Source organism: Ceratocystis lukuohia, assembly GCF_044167205.1.
Source record: "Ceratocystis lukuohia strain C4212 chromosome Unknown Supercontig1_pilon, whole genome shotgun sequence".
NCBI lineage: Eukaryota > Fungi > Ascomycota > Sordariomycetes > Microascales > Ceratocystidaceae > Ceratocystis > Ceratocystis lukuohia.
In genome coordinates, this window is record NW_027263520.1 from 47,846 (window position 1) to 65,077 (window position 17,232).

General features: G+C 45.1%; 4 protein-coding genes across 4 annotated transcripts; 1 reads left to right on the forward strand and 3 right to left on the reverse strand.

The window, feature by feature from the left end:
* Positions 1-4: 4 nt before the first annotated feature.
* On the reverse strand, positions 5-1,135 carry HOO65_010016 (5-oxoprolinase (ATP-hydrolyzing); the record flags this gene model as incomplete). The annotated part of the gene is made up of 1 exon (XM_070999613.1): positions 5-1,135. The coding sequence occupies one exon, from the start codon at positions 1,133-1,135 to the stop codon at positions 5-7; it is 1,131 nt and encodes a 376-aa protein (XP_070861838.1).
* A 5,657-nt stretch (positions 1,136-6,792) lies between these two features.
* HOO65_010017 (uncharacterized protein) lies at positions 6,793-9,069 on the reverse strand (the record flags this gene model as incomplete). Its single annotated transcript, XM_070999614.1, has 1 exon — positions 6,793-9,069. The coding sequence occupies one exon, from the start codon at positions 9,067-9,069 to the stop codon at positions 6,793-6,795; it is 2,277 nt and encodes a 758-aa protein (XP_070861839.1).
* Positions 9,070-9,370: 301 nt separating this feature from the next.
* HOO65_010018 (Retrovirus-related Pol polyprotein from transposon TNT 1-94) lies at positions 9,371-13,738 on the reverse strand (the record flags this gene model as incomplete). Its single annotated transcript, XM_070999615.1, has 1 exon — positions 9,371-13,738. One exon carries the CDS (start codon positions 13,736-13,738, stop codon positions 9,371-9,373), a length of 4,368 nt encoding a protein of 1,455 aa, XP_070861840.1.
* Positions 13,739-14,383: 645 nt separating this feature from the next.
* HOO65_010019 (Zinc knuckle) lies at positions 14,384-15,234 on the forward strand (the record flags this gene model as incomplete). Its single annotated transcript, XM_071006100.1, has 2 exons — positions 14,384-15,101; positions 15,191-15,234. The coding sequence occupies 2 exons, from the start codon at positions 14,384-14,386 to the stop codon at positions 15,232-15,234; spliced, it is 762 nt and encodes a 253-aa protein (XP_070861841.1).
* Between the last annotated feature and the right edge of the window lie 1,998 nt (positions 15,235-17,232).

Here is a 17,232-nt window from a genome sequence, read left to right on the forward strand (position 1 = left end):
CTCCTTAAGGTCCTCCCAAAAGATTCCGTGCTTCATCAATACAAATGATGAACTCGAGGTTGAGTGGCTGTATGGAACTATTTGCATCATCATTGGTCATTTCTTGAGGCCCAGGTGTAGTGAATGCATTTTTGCAGTGATCATCGAAAGCTTGCCAGTCAGCTTTTGGGTTAGGAACTTCGATTGCTAGACAAGGAAATGGGGGTTGATTGATGGCGAATTGAAGAGCAGATTCGATGACGTCTTGTTTTCCAACGTCGCCCTCACCGATTTGCAAGCGAAAGAAGGCATCAGCGCTCATGCCGGAAGTCCAGGCCGATCTAGCCAGGCGCAAAAGCGCCCAAATAACAATACTCCAGATCCATTCCATCTTGTTGCGTCTTTCAAGAAAGGGTAAACGTTTATTTACATTGTTGAGGGCCTGCAAAATGAGAGAGGCGTAGCTTGATCTTCCTGGATAGCCTCTATGGTATTCAGGGGCAAAGTTCAGGTAAATCACATACTTGTTATGTTTAACAGCGAGCTGCGAAACAGTATATGACTTCCCTGTCCCTGATGGTGCAACAATTGACGTGTAAGGCGACAAGTAGTGTTCCATTTTCGACAAGAATTGGCGATGGTATTGCTCGAGTATTTTGCAGAGATCAGCACTAGCATAGCCAAAGTCAGGATGAGCCTTTTCACCAATGTTGAATGCCTTCCCTGGGATTGTCAACTGGGGATTATAGGGAGAGGGTTGCTCCTTGATGTATTCTTCAACTTGGTTCAGGACATGTTGGATCTCAGGGATGAGTATGTTGCCAATAGTCTCCTTGGAGATATACCAATTAACCCATTCACTGCAGGGTACCTTCAAGGAGAGGTAAACTTTCAAGTTCTCAGTGTCAATGTACTTCTCTTTCTCTTGCAGCTTATCAAGTTCTTCCCGTAGCCATGGAGAACAATCGCATGCTGTTGCAATTAACCCACCAATCCAGAGTCTGATCCAGCGTTGACGAACTTCTGGAGCCATACTAGAATATGACAGCGGTGGTATGGTGTTCTGGGGCCAGTTCGCATACTGGCAAATGTCTTCAAATGTTCTGAGGTTCACAATCTCATCGAATGAGAGGTAGAGCCCAGGGCGACTCGTCATTTTGGAAGCAGTGAGCTGCTTTGTAATCAACTATATGGTAGTCATGATGTCAGTATAGAATACCCAAGATTCAGAAGTAGCGTTAAGGTTGCTTACAGATACAGTCGCAGCACAATATCAAAAGGACAGGTCTGTCAAAGGGGTAGGGAGGCTGTGAAAAGACGTTCCAAAACGAAAAGTGAAGGGAAATCAATGAAAATCGACTTGATCTTTCAAAAGTCCAATGATTCAAGCTTTCAATGTTGTGATGATGTTTCAATTGTAAAGGACATTGATTGCTATTGTTTTAGATGTTCTAATCTTGATCAGAACAACATTAGGTAATGACCTAGCATGTGCTGAGATTAACTTGGTCAGTCCTTGTGGTGGTTGTGTGTTGTGGCGAACCCAGCTCCACTTATATTAAGATTAGGTGAGCACATGATGTAGATGTGTGGCACATGAGGCTGTGAAGAGATAGGAAATAGGCATAGTTATCACAATGGAAAATGTCTCTAGTCGGGTTAACACTGGGTAAACAATGGTAAGACTTGAATCCTCGACAGGTGGCCACAGAAGGTCACAAGGAGCAAAGGGTTGTTTTCTAGTGTCAAAGATCCTATCTTATTTGGCATATACACATCATGTTAGCAATACCATGACAGAATGCTAAGAGGAGATGTAGAAGAGAAGGTTACTAGTGGGTGATGAGTGAAGGAAAGGGAACAGTGAAGATGGAGGAGGGAAGGCATGTTATTTATGTTAAACAGTTGTCATTAGACATGATATAGGGTTGGTTGACCTGCTTGATAGGAAAGCCACTGCCTAGCCAACACTGATTAGACTATACAACCTATGAAAATCTTGGACTGTTTCCTGATTCAGATGTTCTGTCTAGGTGAGCTACCAGACAGCACTTGTCTAACTGACTCCACTCAGCAGATCTCAAGTCAGCTGACTTGCATCTTGAGTCCCATTCAAGACTGCTATCTTACAGGCATGGTCCTTTGGCCTTGGGTGCTGTAATCATAGGTTCCTATAGCTTCATTATCTTGGACTACAGACTAGTGCATCAGAAGGTCCATGATCACTGTGGCTCATTCCCCCTATATCTGAATGATTCTAGCTGAATTTGGAGATCATTAAGCTCTGTCTCCATTTGATGGCTTTGGTTTTCATTCACATAAAGAGATGGCACTTGACATTCTCCTTCACATTCAATCCTAGTGTTTGAACACTAGATCTAGATAAGGACAGTTAGATCTAAGTGACAATGATAGTTCACTCCACTTTTCCCCTTCAGGAGGAGTGCTATAGTTACCTGAAAGAATTTGAATGGCATGTGATTAGCATTGTTTCCCTTTGTTCTTGTGTTATGGAATCTAAAAGAAGGATTTTAGATTAGTTATTGAGTTCTTTCATGCATCCCTTTTTTGTGTTTAAAACAGCTGTGAAAATCTGACTATGCCAATGTGTAGGTGTGACTATAGATCCATCTGGCCAAATTTGGCTTAGTGTCAGAACAATCTACTGAATTCAGTTACATCACTTTTGAAGTCACTCGTGATCCTATATAACTGCATGTGAAAGTGTGCTGGTGTACAAATTGATGAATTGGTGAAGGTTGTCTGTTAACTAAGCTGGAGTATCTGGGCTAGGGTTTAACCAGGGTTAATCCGACTGAAGGCAGATTTCCCACAATACCCATCCTCCATGTAGTTCATCTGACATCTCATCCAACAATGAGACTAATTTCATGTTGGGCATAATTCAAAATGGGATGATTGTCATAGGCATAGTTACATAGGTGTGGAAAGTTAAAGCTAGTACAGCCTCCTAAGTGCTTTGATCAGTGCACAGATACTACTACCATCATCTTTTAATCCTCAATGGCTATGGAAGCCATCACTCTATTGAATTCAAGATATATTGTGAGGAGAATAAAATCATCTGTCTTTCCATGTCACTTCATTCATCTCATCTACTTCAGCCTATTGATGTTGGATGCTTCAGTGTTTCAGCACACTTAAGAACGCTTACAGCCCAGAAATAGAACATCTGATCAGATGCTCTGAAATCTATGTCTGAAGACGGTTCTTTCTGGCCTTCCACACTGCATCTCAGGCTTCTATGGTGGAAAAGAATATCAAGCTCGCCCTCAGAGGGGCTAGGCCTATTCCTTGTAACCTAGAAAGTGTCACCTTTTAGCTTAATGTATAGCTATGGACTTCAACGCCTCCTGAAGAGGAGGCTGAGCTGTCTATTCCTTAGGTCTAAAAAACCCTAAAGACTATACTTGAGGCCCAATCTCAGTTAGAATATCCCAAGAGACGATTTAAGGCACCAAGGTAGCTCTTCAGAGTCAAGATGAGTACATTGCTTAGGGAGCAAAGTTCAGTCAACAGAGAGAGAGATTCTGGCTAGTTTATATATCTACAAGAGTTATAGTGAACAAGAGCTACAGAGAGGAGTGAGGCTGATAGCAGTGAGCAGCTACAGAAATAACCCTGGAGAGCAAGGCTGTAGCGATATACCTGGCAGGCAAGGCTGGCGGTGAGCAAGGCTAAAGCAGTGAGCAGGACAGCAGTGAGCATGGTAACACAAGGCCACAGCAGTGGACAAGGTAACACAAGGCTACAGTAGTAGACACAGTAACACAGGGCTATCAGCAGTGTAGTGCAAGGCTATAGCAGTAGTCAGGGCAGGAGGCACCAGTGTACTGTGACAAAAGTATTTATCCATAAGGTTGCCTTTTTGAAGGCTAGGATCATAGCTCTTGAACAGGAAAACAAGATGCTAAGTCAGCGCCAGAGGGAAAAATGAACCTGACCATTGAAAAAAGGGGCCATGCTAATAGAGAAAGGAAATCGAGAAATTCATCACGTGGATGTTGGCGAATACATTGCGGCCGAATTATCGAGAAGTGGTGGTTGGGGAAGGCTGGTGCATCTAGGGATTCAGCATTGTAGTGTCTGCAGCAAGCCAGGTCATAATGTAAAAATATATTAGGCAGCAATCAAGATATCTGGAGAAGAGTATAGTGAGTAATTCGCTGTGGTTTTATCGCGATTTCTATCTGGAAGGCAGAAAAGAAATGCGGCGTATGCTTATCATGCATCTTAAGGAGACTGGGGGGGCTTTTCTTCGACTCACTTTGCTAAGTAGGCATTATTAAGGTGGCTTGGATAAGTCTTGGGTAAACTTGTATTGGATAAACAAGGGGGATATGGCAAGGCCAGAGTAAGAAAGAGGAGATAGAATCTGAACATAATGATGGATAAACTTTTGTAAGAGGCAGACATTCTGTGAGTCCTCGAGACCAGGGTGTGTCACATGACTGGTCAGCTGACAGACCCTGCACGATGATCCTTCTGGTTGTTGTCAGGGGTATGTACTTCTCTACCCCTCTTCTGCTTAGAATCTAGATAGTTCGATAGTTTGAATGATAACGCATATTTGAATTTACAACTTTAGCATTTCTCTTTTTACTCAACAGATCGAAGTTGTCAGAGAGACATTGAAGACCTGCCAAGATATAATAGCTCCTCCCTTGCTATTCTAATAAGCAAAACATAGATAACTTATATGACTTTTACAAACCTGATTTGCCCTTTTCCTTCAACCCATACCAGGTGCCTGCTGCAATGGACCAATATTTGCTCAGTAATATCAAGCGCTTTCTTACACTAGTTCAGAGATTCAAACCTCCTGCACTATCTAGGACCACTTCCTTTTCAGAGCTTACAGGCCTAAACCCATATATGATAGTGGTAGCATGGCTTCAACCATTACTGCCAGCAGAACTAGCCTCTTGTCTCCCTTGGGTGTCTTTCCAAGGCCTGGAATGCCTGGTGTGCTTGATGTCCATGAGCTTCGAAGACCAGTTAAGGGATTGGCACAGCTCCAGGTCCAACCATACCTACCTCCAGTCTCTTCTTCTCCACCACGCCCAGCTTATTTGCTAATGTTTTACCCATGTGGGAGTTAACAGTCTAGTGATTTTCGTGTCGACCACACATTTGGCCCTGATGCCTACACTGATCGAATATACAATGAAGTTGTGCAGTCGTTATTACCATGGGCATGGAATGGTGGTATTGGCACACTGTTTGCTTATGGCCAGACCAGCTCAGGTAAAACCTACACAATAAGCCGACTGGAACAGCTTGTAGCAAATGAATTGATGAGTGGCAGGCTTGAAGGTGACTGAGTAGTGAATGTGACCATCATTGAGCTAGTGGGTAAAAATGCATATGGTGAGCTTTTCTGTGAAGGCCCCCTATATTATAAGGGGCATTGTTGGTCTTGAGAGATATTAATATGTTTTGATTAGACCTATCTAAACTGTGACAATCGATACCTTTGGCAAGCCTGTCAGTGCCCTATTAAATAATCTCGAAAGTGATTCCAATTGTCAAGATGGGTGCGGATGGCAGGCTTCCCCTGGCTTACCAAGGAGCGCAGGGTTGTTCTTTCACAACTTGTGTCTCTCTACTTGCCCAATTCATTGAGAAATCCAGGTTCAAAGAACTCAGTCAGGTCTGACAAGGTTTAGCATGTTGGCATTGTAATCATCCAGTCATACAAGGCACTGTTGAGTCTATTTGGATATCATCAAACATCCTCTATTGATCAGGAAAAGGAAGAAACTGGGCTGCTCAAATGAGTAAGACTGTTAATGGGATTGTCTTGTGAGGGAATTATGTGGGGCTTATCTTGCCTCCATTACAGCCTCAGGCCTAACAGTCCGTGCAGGGAGTAGGCTGTTTGGTGATGGCAGTAGCTGTCATGTAGAGATGCACAGGGATGGACTACTACATGAGTGATTGCAGATATGGCTGTCAAAGACATGGAATGGGCACATCTCTCTATTGACTGGATTAGGGTTTAATACCAGCACAGTTTGGTTGTAGATATGTCATACAATTATGCTCAGAGATGGTCAAAGAATTCACATTCAAGGGTAAACAGGGGAGGGGGAGAGAATGTGTCTAATGAGGGAAGTATTGCAGGGATAACTTGGTCATGTTCATCCTTCTCAATGGTGCACAGCCCTAAAATACCCATACTTACCGCAACAGGCAATAAATGTAATAGCTGGCAGGTTCGTGATGGCATAGACGGGCCGAACCTAAAAGCACTGGATGCATGCAGTTGTGGGGATGGCTGAAGTGAAGTGTAAGTCATAGGTGGAGCCATGGGATGGGGACCTGTGACTTGTGAATGCTTGTAGCTTTAGTGGCCATTACACAGAGGCTGTAGAATAGATGTTATGTACAGTGTGCCACGCAACAGTAACTGATCAATATGGGGTTGACATAGGCGAGGCAATGAAGCCTATACGACAAGTTCAATGTGAAGAGTTAGGAGGCAAGCTTGATGGCAGTTTTGATCTCCTTGAGATATGGAGATATGGAAGAGTGCTGGTAGGTTGTCATTCAAAGTTGTTGTAAGAAAAGCAAGAGAAAAGCAAGAGAGAAGATGCCAAAAACGCAGAGAGAGTGACTTATTTCTTCATTAAGGAGTAAATGTGTTCATAGACTAATGATGCTGACATACAGGCCATACAGTGAAGCCAGGTGGAAACACAGTCGAGTGAGTAAAAGTATTGCACCCTGATCAATAACATGAACATGACAACTGCATTAATAGACCCTGGTTCATCAGTGTACAACATGTCAAGTTTCCAAGTGAACTCTCTTCGCAGGTCTACCATTGTCCCAAGCATTTCCACTATTGGTCTTTTGAACAGCTGCATCTTCATAGTATCCAATACGCCAAGAGTCAGGAGGACATTTGATAATCTGGGATCGATGAAAATCAATCAACATAGTGCGCCCAGACTGAGCATCATGCGTCACATTCGCCTCACGCACATCGCCGTGAACAACTCCAAGCGCCAGAAGCCTGGATTCGAGATTGTTAACAACACCATAGTCCATTTCCATGACTGGTTCACCTGCATATGATAGCAAGAGCATTTGCCTAATAGGCTGGAACCCATAATTGAGTGTCTGTTGCATTGACACATGGCCAAGACAGACTGGAACAACTTCACCTTGTACAGGTCTTAGTTGATCATACACCTTCAATTCATGCCGGATGAATGGTAAGGCAAGGTTCAACATGCCTTTGCCAACAAACGTGTAGCCATATGGATGAGCTGTGAGCTTCACAAGAATCCCAAGTAGACCAGACTTATTGGGTTGTACTTCACAATCAGAGTCCAGGTTGGTGTCGAGCTGGGCCTTGACAATATCAACAAGCTGGGACAGTGAAATTTGGTGCTTCTTATGGACAGAGGCAGAAGAGGACTCAAAACTAGGCTCCTTGCAGTGAAGATTGACATTTGGACATGATTGGTCAAGATAACCTCCATTGGCCAGACCTAAGAGACATCGCTGTGAGCAGTACTCAGGTCGAGGAAGTCGACATGTGCTGGAATTGTCATATGAATCGACATGTAGTGCCTGCTTCTTCTTGGAAGGGTCATGCTCATGTTGGCTTGATGACCTGCCATCAGGTGGTGGGAATTGTGGATATGGGTTTCGTAGTGAAGACGAACCAGTATTTCCACTTTCATTCCCTTTGCCAGAACCAGACGATGGATCAGATGGTGGCTTTTTAGACCCATGGAATCGAGGAAGTCTATTCTGCATACTTGCAATTTGTTGTACTGAAAGATTTGTAGAATTAAAAGCCAGCTGAATCATTGTCATAACCATAGCGTATGGGGTGTTTTTGATACCATTCTCTAGTGCTGAAGATATCTCACTGTCCTGAGCTGGTGAATCGTCTAGGCCATGACATGGGATATCACTGACATCTTTTTGATGAACACACAGATGAAAATAAAGCTCTGATGGCTCTTTGTAGTTGATGTGAAGCAAAATGGTAGCTTGACCAGTTGAGAGATAGCCATACGAAAGGCCAAGAGTAACCATATAATGGTACGTCTGTACTAAAGCATTTGCCACCAGTTGGGATCTAGGCGGGTGCTCTTGGTTTTTCAGGTTCTCAATCTTGCCAGATGCTGGTGAGCTTGCTCCAGGATCTATTGATTCAGTAAATATTCTGCTCCCTGAATCAACAATATCCTTCAACACAGAACAGAGTAAATCTGGGGTGAATAGGTGTGCAGGCTTGTGTTTGATAACTAGAAGGTTTTTCACATTTAGGGATTTATTCACTTTTGATACAACAGTCACTGGCTCTGGAATATCAGCTCTAATACTGGAAAGATCCAAAAATTCGTCTGGTGAGTTCTCATCATCTGAGCCCTGCATGTTGTACTCATGGACCTGTTCGCAAATCTTCTTGATATATGCTGTGTTTGGGCAGAATTCAACTCCCTCCGCTTCTTCTGAAATGATCTCAAGCCAGGTACTGGCGATTGTGGCGACAGGAAATTCAATAACCAAGGAACAGAACAGTGAAGATTCAATTTCACTGGCATGTGACACTTTTTGAGCCATCCCTTGCACCGCAGAGGCATGTGAAAGTGGCGGAAGCAATAGCTCATCACCAAAGGCATTAGAAAGATCAGTGAACTTTTGCTGGTGAAGCTCTGGAAACTCGTTCCATGGCAGCAGCTTCCTAGGACAGGTGCGACCAAGAACACATGTTGAGCTTGCGGCAGTGGTTTCCGGGCCTTTTTGGCGTACTCTGAGAGTTTGAAAGCAGTGCGCGTAGAGGTGGTAAATGTGTGCGTGGAGGGACTGCTTAGCTGTGGCGGCATCGGCACGCTTCTTTTCGGCATCGGCACGCTTCTTTTCGGCATCGGCACGCGTCGTTTCAGCATTGGCACGCTTCTTTTCGGCATCGGCACGCGTCGTTTCAGCATCGGCATGAGCCTTTGCTTCCACAAGCTTTGAGTCTTTTTCATCGATAAGAGCCTTTGCTTCCACAAGTGCAGCCTTCAATGCTTCTATATTCGTCAAATCTAAATTTTCCATTTTGTAGGGCCGATTATTTCGTTTTTAAAGCAAAGGTCGTGCTGAAAGAACAATATTTAACTGTTGAAGAAGAGCATTAATGTTGCATAGTGTTAGCAATAGACATGAGTAGCAAAGAGGTTACTGTTGACATTTGACACCTAGGTGATGAGAATCCATGTTGTTATGAAATTAGGTTATATATTAAGAGAACTAAGTTTTTACATGCTATTCAGGACAGGTAACCATATATAAATCGTGTGATTATCCGACATTCTACCGAATAGGGTCAGATTCTCCACAACATTCCCCAGAATCTGCACTATTCGATGTCCAATCGGTGTATGGCTTCTGGGGCAGGGTTCACATTTATCTGAGATCTGAAGGTGTTGAACTTTCTGGCTATCAGTGGTTTTGTGAATCCATCAGCTAGCATGTTGTCGGTGGTGACGTATTTCAGTGTTATCTTGCCATCACGAATCCATTCCTTGACGGCGTGGTATTGGATGTCGATGTGTTTAGTCTTGGAACTGGCTCCCAGGTTCCCAGCAATCTTCAAAGCAGCTTGGTTGTCTCCGTACATCAATGTGTTGTTCTTCACTTTGATAAGCTGTGCGGTTTGGCTGATGTTTGGTGCCGTCTTCAACTGTTCTAAGCACCAGTTTACCAATCTGTTCAGCCATATTCCTTCTTTTGCGCATGGAGTGAATCCGATGTATTCAGCTTCGGTGGTTGAGGTAGCCACACTTCGTTGCTTTTGAGATTTCCAGTGTATTGGGCCGTTTGCTAACGTGTAGACCATGCCTGATACGGATCTTCTGTCTTTCGAGTTTGCATAGTCTGCGTCGGAATATCCCACCAAGAATTCATCCGTTCCCCCACGGCGCGGCGATGTGAACTCAATGCCGTATCTATTGGTGTCACGTAGATATCTCGCCACCCTCTTGGCTGCATCGAGGTGTCTTTCGGCTGGATCTGAGGTATGTTGTGATAGAGATGATGTGGCGAAGGCGATGTCTGGTCTGGTCATAACGCTCGGGTACATTAGTGTTCCCAGTATTGATTGGAAAGTTGCTTTGTCTGCAGCCTTTTCTCCAGGTTGCTTCTGTTCCAGTACGTCCCAGGAGCCAATCGGAGCGCCTATGGGGCGAGCTCTATGAGCTGTCATGTCCAGTTCTTCTGCCATTTTGTTGATGTAATGTGTTTGTGTCAGCCACATTTTCTGCTCTCCTCTGTCTCGTGATACTTCGAGACCCAAGAAGGTCTTCAGTTCCCCCATGTCCTTGATTCCAATCATGTTCGCGAGGCCTGAGATGAACTTTTGAATCGTTTCCTTGTTGGGACCCGCAACCGCAATGTCGTCGACGTAAATCAGGATCATGATTCCCTTCTTTGGATCGATCATGATGCATTCGTCCTCTGGACATTGGATGAGTCCAAGTTTCGCCAGACAGGGTGCTATTTTGTTTCGCCATGCGTACGACGCCTGCTTGAGGCCGTATAGGGCTTTGTTGAGCTTCCATACCACTCCGTTCTTGTGAAGTGAAGGTGGTGGGGTTAGATGAACCATCTCTCCCAGTTCAGCTTGTGCGAAAGCATTTGTCGCATCTACCTTGTGACATTCCAGATCCATCGTGCATACCAGGGCGAAGAATATTCTGGTCGTTGCCTGTCTTGGAGTTGGGGCATATGTTTCGTGAAAGTCTAAGCCCCGTATCTGCTTGAAGCCTTGTGCCACCAGCCTAGCCTTGAGTTTCCTGGGTTGGTCGTCTATGCCTGGTTTGATCTTGAAAACAAATTTTGTCGTTATCAGTTTCATGCCTTTTTTGTATGGCACCTCTGTCCATGTCCCAAACTTGCGCAAGGTTTTGACTTCTGTTTCAATGGCTTCTCGCCATTCCGTTCCAAGCTTCGGGTGGTTCACGGCTTCTGCGTATGTCCTTGGTTCGCGTTCGGCAAGTTTTGTCATCATGGCTCTGATTCTTTTTGCCGCAGGGTCGTCGCTCTTGTCTCCCCTCTGTTGGATTTGTGCATATGGTCTCTTCAGGATGCCGCGTGTGTAGAGGTCTTGGAGCTGCCTGTTGATCCTCTCTTGAATGTTGTCCGGTGTGTCTATGTCCATGGGTGTTTCCGTTCGTTGCATTGTCTGTGTTGTCTGCATGGTCTGTGTGTCCTCGTGTTCCCGATCGGTTTGGATGTCTGCAGTTATGGGTTCCTCGTTCACGATATCCTCCATTTGATTGTCTCCATCTGGGGGCGTTGTGTCCATCTGGGGTTCTGGTTCATCTTCATCACGTTCCTCTTCATTATGTTCTTCTTCGTCATTTGGCGCGGTGTCAATGATGGCGGAGGTTTGTTCATCGCTGGTTTCTTGACTTGTGGTTCCGGTCGTAACATTCGACGTGTGTTTGTTACTTGTGTCGTTTTCTGGGCTCCTGGAAGGTTCCAGTTGTCCATCTTCTGACCGGATTTCGTCCAGCAGTGAGCCCCCTGGGTTGCTCTCGAAAAATTTTAATGACTCCGTGATGAATGCTTTTCTCTTCTTGATGTCCCAGCAGACGTATCTCCCAGTTACCTTTTCGTCGATCAATAGTAGAATTCCTTCTCTGCCTCGAGCATCCATCTTGTTTCTTTGTTGGGTGTTCGGGTTCTTGTCGTGTGCGTTGTGGAATATGATCTTGCATCCCCACCTGTGGATGTGAGTAGCGTTCGGGGGTATGCTGAAGAAAAGTTCAAAAGGAGATTTGGATTCTGTGATGCTTGCCCTGTTTGCGATGAATGCTGCATGAACCGCAGCATATGGCCAGAACATGGTTGGCATCGAAGCGTCGAGTATCATTGTGCGAGTCGAGTCGTTGATTGTCCTGATTGCCCTTTCTGCTGTTCCGTTTTGACTCGATGTACCTGGGATTGTAAATTGAGCATCAGATCCGCAATCCTTTTGCCATCGGAGCGTTAATTTCTTTAGTTCCGGTGCATTGTCGGTTCGGAATGCCTTGATTGTTTTTCCCATTTTAAGTTCTATCTGTCGCTTCCAGTCATTTAGTACATCTGGGGCATCTCGGCGATGCTGAATCGGTAAAACCCATTTGTACTTGGATGAGTCGTCTACTACAATGATGTAGTATTGTGCCTTGTTGACAGCCGTAGGGTGAGGTCCTGATATGTCCATGTGAATCAGGTCCAGGGGCTCTTGGCTCGCAAGATTGTGGGAATGGCCATTTATCTTCGTGATTTTTCCTTTGACACAGACTTGGCAGTGAAAATTGTCTGGTTTCGCAGCGATGGTCCAAGTTTCCTTATCGGCCGATTGTTGGTGAATCTTCCTCAGTTTCTGTTCACCTGCATGGCCGAACTTGACGTGAGCTTCTTCATATGTCATTTGTGTTGCCACTGGTCTCTCGGTTTCTACGCATGGAGTTGTGTATAGCCCATCTTTCTCGATGAGATTCGTGTATCTGCGACCTCGCCTGATGAAGGCTCTTGATTCAGTTGCAGTTACTTCCAATCCTTTTCGGCACAATTTCTTTACGGACAGAAGATTATGGTTCAACCCTTCAACGTGGTAGACATTTATGACTATGTAAGCACCCCCAACATTTATCTTTGCCAACCCAACCATTCGTGTGTCCAGCCTAAGGCCACCCCAGAACACTGGGATGGGGTCTATTTTTCGGAGACTGTAGATTTTGGTTAGGTCGCCTGTCAAGTTGTGTGTGGATGCACTATCGACGATCCAATGGTTGGGGGTTTTCTTACTTTGGTTCTCGTCCATTAGACTCATGTTCGCGGTGATGTTTCTACGCTCCCATGTCTTCTTTGTTCTGCATTCGCTTTCACGATGTCCGAGCTTTGTGCAGAAGAAACATTTGGTCTTTGACCGCTGCTGGCTTTGATCGGGTCGTGTCTGGTTTGAAGCAGAACTCGAACTTGTCTTTTGAAAATTTTTGGGAAGGGAGTCGATTTCGTCATCGATCTTGTACATGATATCCGTCCATTTCCCTTGGGAAAGTTTCAGGTGTCTCTCGAGAATGGTCGCAATGCTCCGAGGGAGGCGGTTTGCCCAGAGATGAATGATGAGCCTGGTTGTCATGCAGGCTGTGGTTGTTCCATCCAATAGATGTTCGAAGTTGGGGATCTCTCCGAACTTGTTTTGGATTTTTAACCATTTTTGGAACATTCTGTCTCCTTCCTTCCATTCCATGTCTTGGAACACTTTTTCGATCAGCTTTGCGTGCTGTTGGTCGGTAGATATTTTGTATCTCATCCGTAGCATTGACCAGCATCGTTTAGCGTTGGGTGCACCGTCGATATAGTCAAGGGTTTCTTCATCTAGGCTTGCACGAATCAGGCCCAGGGCCTCCGTCTCGTCTTCAGCCTTTTCTCTGTCCGTTTTTTCTACGTCCATGGCATTTAGAAACTCCTCTTCTTCAAGGCCCTTGAAGAGATACAGTATCCCAAGACCCTTGAAGTTCCTGATCATGTTGGTTGACCAGTTGGTCCAGTTTAAGTCTGTGAGTTTTGTACTCTTGATTATTGTCGGGTCCAGGAGTCTTGCCGTCGTTTTCGGTTGTTGATCGGAGTTGGTTGGAGTGGTAGACGATTTGATCGCCTGGCTTAACGACATTATCAGTGTCGCGAGGTCCGCCTGTATCTCCTTTTCTGGAGCCGATGGCGTTTCCGGATTCATTTTGTTGGTTGGTTGATTTGCCGAATGTGTGCCGTTGTGTTCGATTGTTGCGTTGTTTTCTTGACGCGTGTATCTGTCCACAGATTTTCAGGGATTCGGTTTGGATATATCTAGATTGTTCCGATTTTATCGGCGGATATCAGTTGTCTGATATGTGTGCGATGTAAGCGAACTTCTTAGATCTTGTAGAGGTGTTCTTAGCTGTAGAAGCACCGGGCTCATAACCTGTTATGAAATTAGGTTATATATTAAGAGAACTAAGTTTTTACATGCTATTCAGGACAGGTAACCATATATAAATCGTGTGATTATCCGACATTCTACCGAATAGGGTCAGATTCTCCACAACACCTTTTGTTGAAGCAAACTTCCCAACAAGTTCCGGATGAAGTTCGGGTAAACTGATAAGACTTTGTGCTTATCTTAAAAAGGGGAGTATTTAGGAAAAGAGGAGTGGTAAAACTTTTCATCTACTTTAAAAATAATAAAATAAGGACCAATTTCTACAGGTTATGAGCTTATAATCAATTACCTTCGTCGAACGATTGCTATATCGTTCTCATAAGTCAATCGAGGCTTATAATATTTTGTGTGATTGTATAGATAAAACAACACTCGACTCAACCAACACCCGAAACAGCCAACATGTCGATCATACTTAATGAAAGCAACTGGAATGAGTGGGAGGACAGCCTCCTTGTCCAGCTCCAGAATAGCGGGCTGCATTACCTTTTCCAGAAAGATCCCATGGAAGGTGTCGAGAGAACCGATGTATCTGGCGCAAGCCAGAAACAAAAACACACCAAAGATCAAGAAGCAGCGAGGAGTCTGCTTAATATGAATTTGGATAAATACCACCAGTCCCTAGTTAGGGACGAGGATACCTTGTATGGAGCATATGAGGTCCTCAAAGATATCTGTGCTCCGGACCCGCAGGACGAATGTTACGATGAGTACAAGAGGCTGCTGAAAACGCCTGTACAAAAAGGGAAGTCCATGAAAAGCAATTGGGCTTACTTCAAAACGATCCACAACCGTAACTTCGACCAGGACGCCACGAAAGAGGACAGGATGAAGGAGCAGCACGTCTTTAGGACGTTTACGTGGCAGCTACCGAAAGCGTACAGGGCTGCTATCCTCGAAAGCAGGCGGGAGAAGTATACCGAAGCGAAGACGCTAGAACTATTGGAAAAAGTTCGAATTAGCGTTGAAAGCGAAGGTACCGACAAGAAGACCAAGGGAGATAGGCCAAAGGTTAAGTGTACCAACTGTGAGAAGAAGGGACACTTAGCTGCTGACTGCTGGTCGAAAAGAAAGACCAACTCCGACCAGAAGGCTCAACTGGTCAACCAAGATGCTCAAAGTAAGTGCTCTGAATGCCACAACTGGGTAATCGATTCCGGATGCTCATGTCATATGACGAAAGAGCTAACAGTGTTGAATAATGCACAGAAAACCCGGGAGACGGTAAAAGTGGCGGACGGGAGAAGCATTGAAGCGTCGAAGGTTGGATCAGTAGCCATAGAAACTGGGAATAAAAGTCTTACCTTGTCAAAAGTGTTATACGTGCCAGGCTTGACTGAAAACTTGATTTCAGTCATGGCTTTAATGAAAGAAGGCAAATCCGTCTTATTCAAAAACATGACAGTCACGATAAGCGACAGTGAAGGGGAAATAATTATCCCGTTGAGGAAAGACGACTCCATCACAAGCACATGTTTCACAGTGTATGATGATCTACACAAAAGATTTGGACACGTCAGCGACAGAAGGCTGAGAGTAATCAACCCAAGCAAGACCCCTCCAAGACCTGAGGACTACAGGTGCGAAGATTGTTCGCAAGGCAAAATAACCAAAAGCCACGGCCAGTCATCAGTGTCGATGGCGGCAGAAGAACCACTCGATAGTGTGTCGATTGACGTATCAGGACCGCATGAATCTGGAAGAAATGGTCACCGATGGTACGCCATTGTAGTTGATAATTTTTCCCGGTATAAGTGGCTATTGCCATTGAGAAAGAAAAGCGAGGTCCAGCGAGCACTAGACGAATGGAGAAGGGGCATTGAACTTAAGATGGGTAAAACCATTAAACGAACAAGAAGCGACAATGCACCGGAGCTCAAGCAGATTTTTGAAGAATGGAAGAGGCTTAATGGCACAGAAACGACCTATACCTTACCAGACTCGTCCAACCAAAACGGCATTGCTGAGAGAGCGATAAGAACGGTGGACGAGGGAGTCAGAACATTGCTATCAGAAACTCAACTGGGTAAGAGGTTTTGGGTGGAGGCTGCCAAGGCAACGGTCTACATATCGAATAGGACGCTGAGTTCACAAGGGGTTCCATACACATTGTTCTTCGGAATAGAGCCAAGGACGGATCACATCCGTCGATGGGGATGCCGGGTCATTAGACACCTGCCCACATCGAAACATGGACCTAGGGGGAGTGAATCTCTCTTGTTAGGCTATGATGAAAACGTAGATGGCCGCTACGTCGTGTGGGACGTTAATGCGAGCAAAGTACGTGTTTCCGAGTCGGTGCATTTCTTTGAGAATATGCAACCAAAAGAACCGCAACAAGAGGAGTTGCGAAGTGAGGTACGAGAAAGCGAACCAGCGAGGTTACCTGTCCTCACTAGGCGATTCCCAGCGAGGAACGAGCCTGTGGAGCCGATGCCGGCACCAGAAAAAGAGGAAATAACCTCATTAAAAAATGCAGCAGAAGAAATTCAATCGCCAAAACCTTTTTCAGGAACGAAGACGGTAACAGGAATTGATACAGCACAGTTAGACGCAGTTAATGCGAGAATAAACTTGCTGATAGAATCGCTGAATCGAAACAACCCAAAGCGAAAAAATAGCGGAGGGTATGAATTGATGGAGGAGCAGCCGCCGAGAAGCAAACAGAGAATAGACGAGGAGGACGGAACGACGCAAAGAGCCATGATAGCGTTGTCCGAGCCTTTTATGACACTCAATCATGCTATTCTGCACCCAACTGAAAGCGAAGGATGGAGAAGGGCCATTGATAGGGAGTTGAACACTCTGACCGAATTCGGGACCTGGCGCTTTGTTCCCAAACCGGAAGGATGTGTCCCAATAGACACCCGCTTCGTCTTTGCCAAGAAGTACGACCTTGATGGAAAACTTGAGAAGTACAAAGCAAGGTTGGTCGTGCGAGGCTTTAGGCAGGAGTATGGTGTGAACTTTTTTTGAAAGTTTTGCACCAACACCAGGCAGTGCGACTCTGAGGTTATTTTTGGCATCCGTATGCCAATATGACCTGGAATGTCACCAGATTGATGCATGCAATGCGTTTGCACAATCAAGGCTGAAAGAAGAGGTTTACGTCAAGTTGCCGGCGAACGTTGAATGCCCTGACGGTATGGTTGCGAAGTTGGAACGCTGCCTGTATGGTTTGAAGCAAGCCGCATACCAGTGGAATGAGGATTGTACAGCGCATCTCAGGGCAATGGGGTTTTCGAAAACGA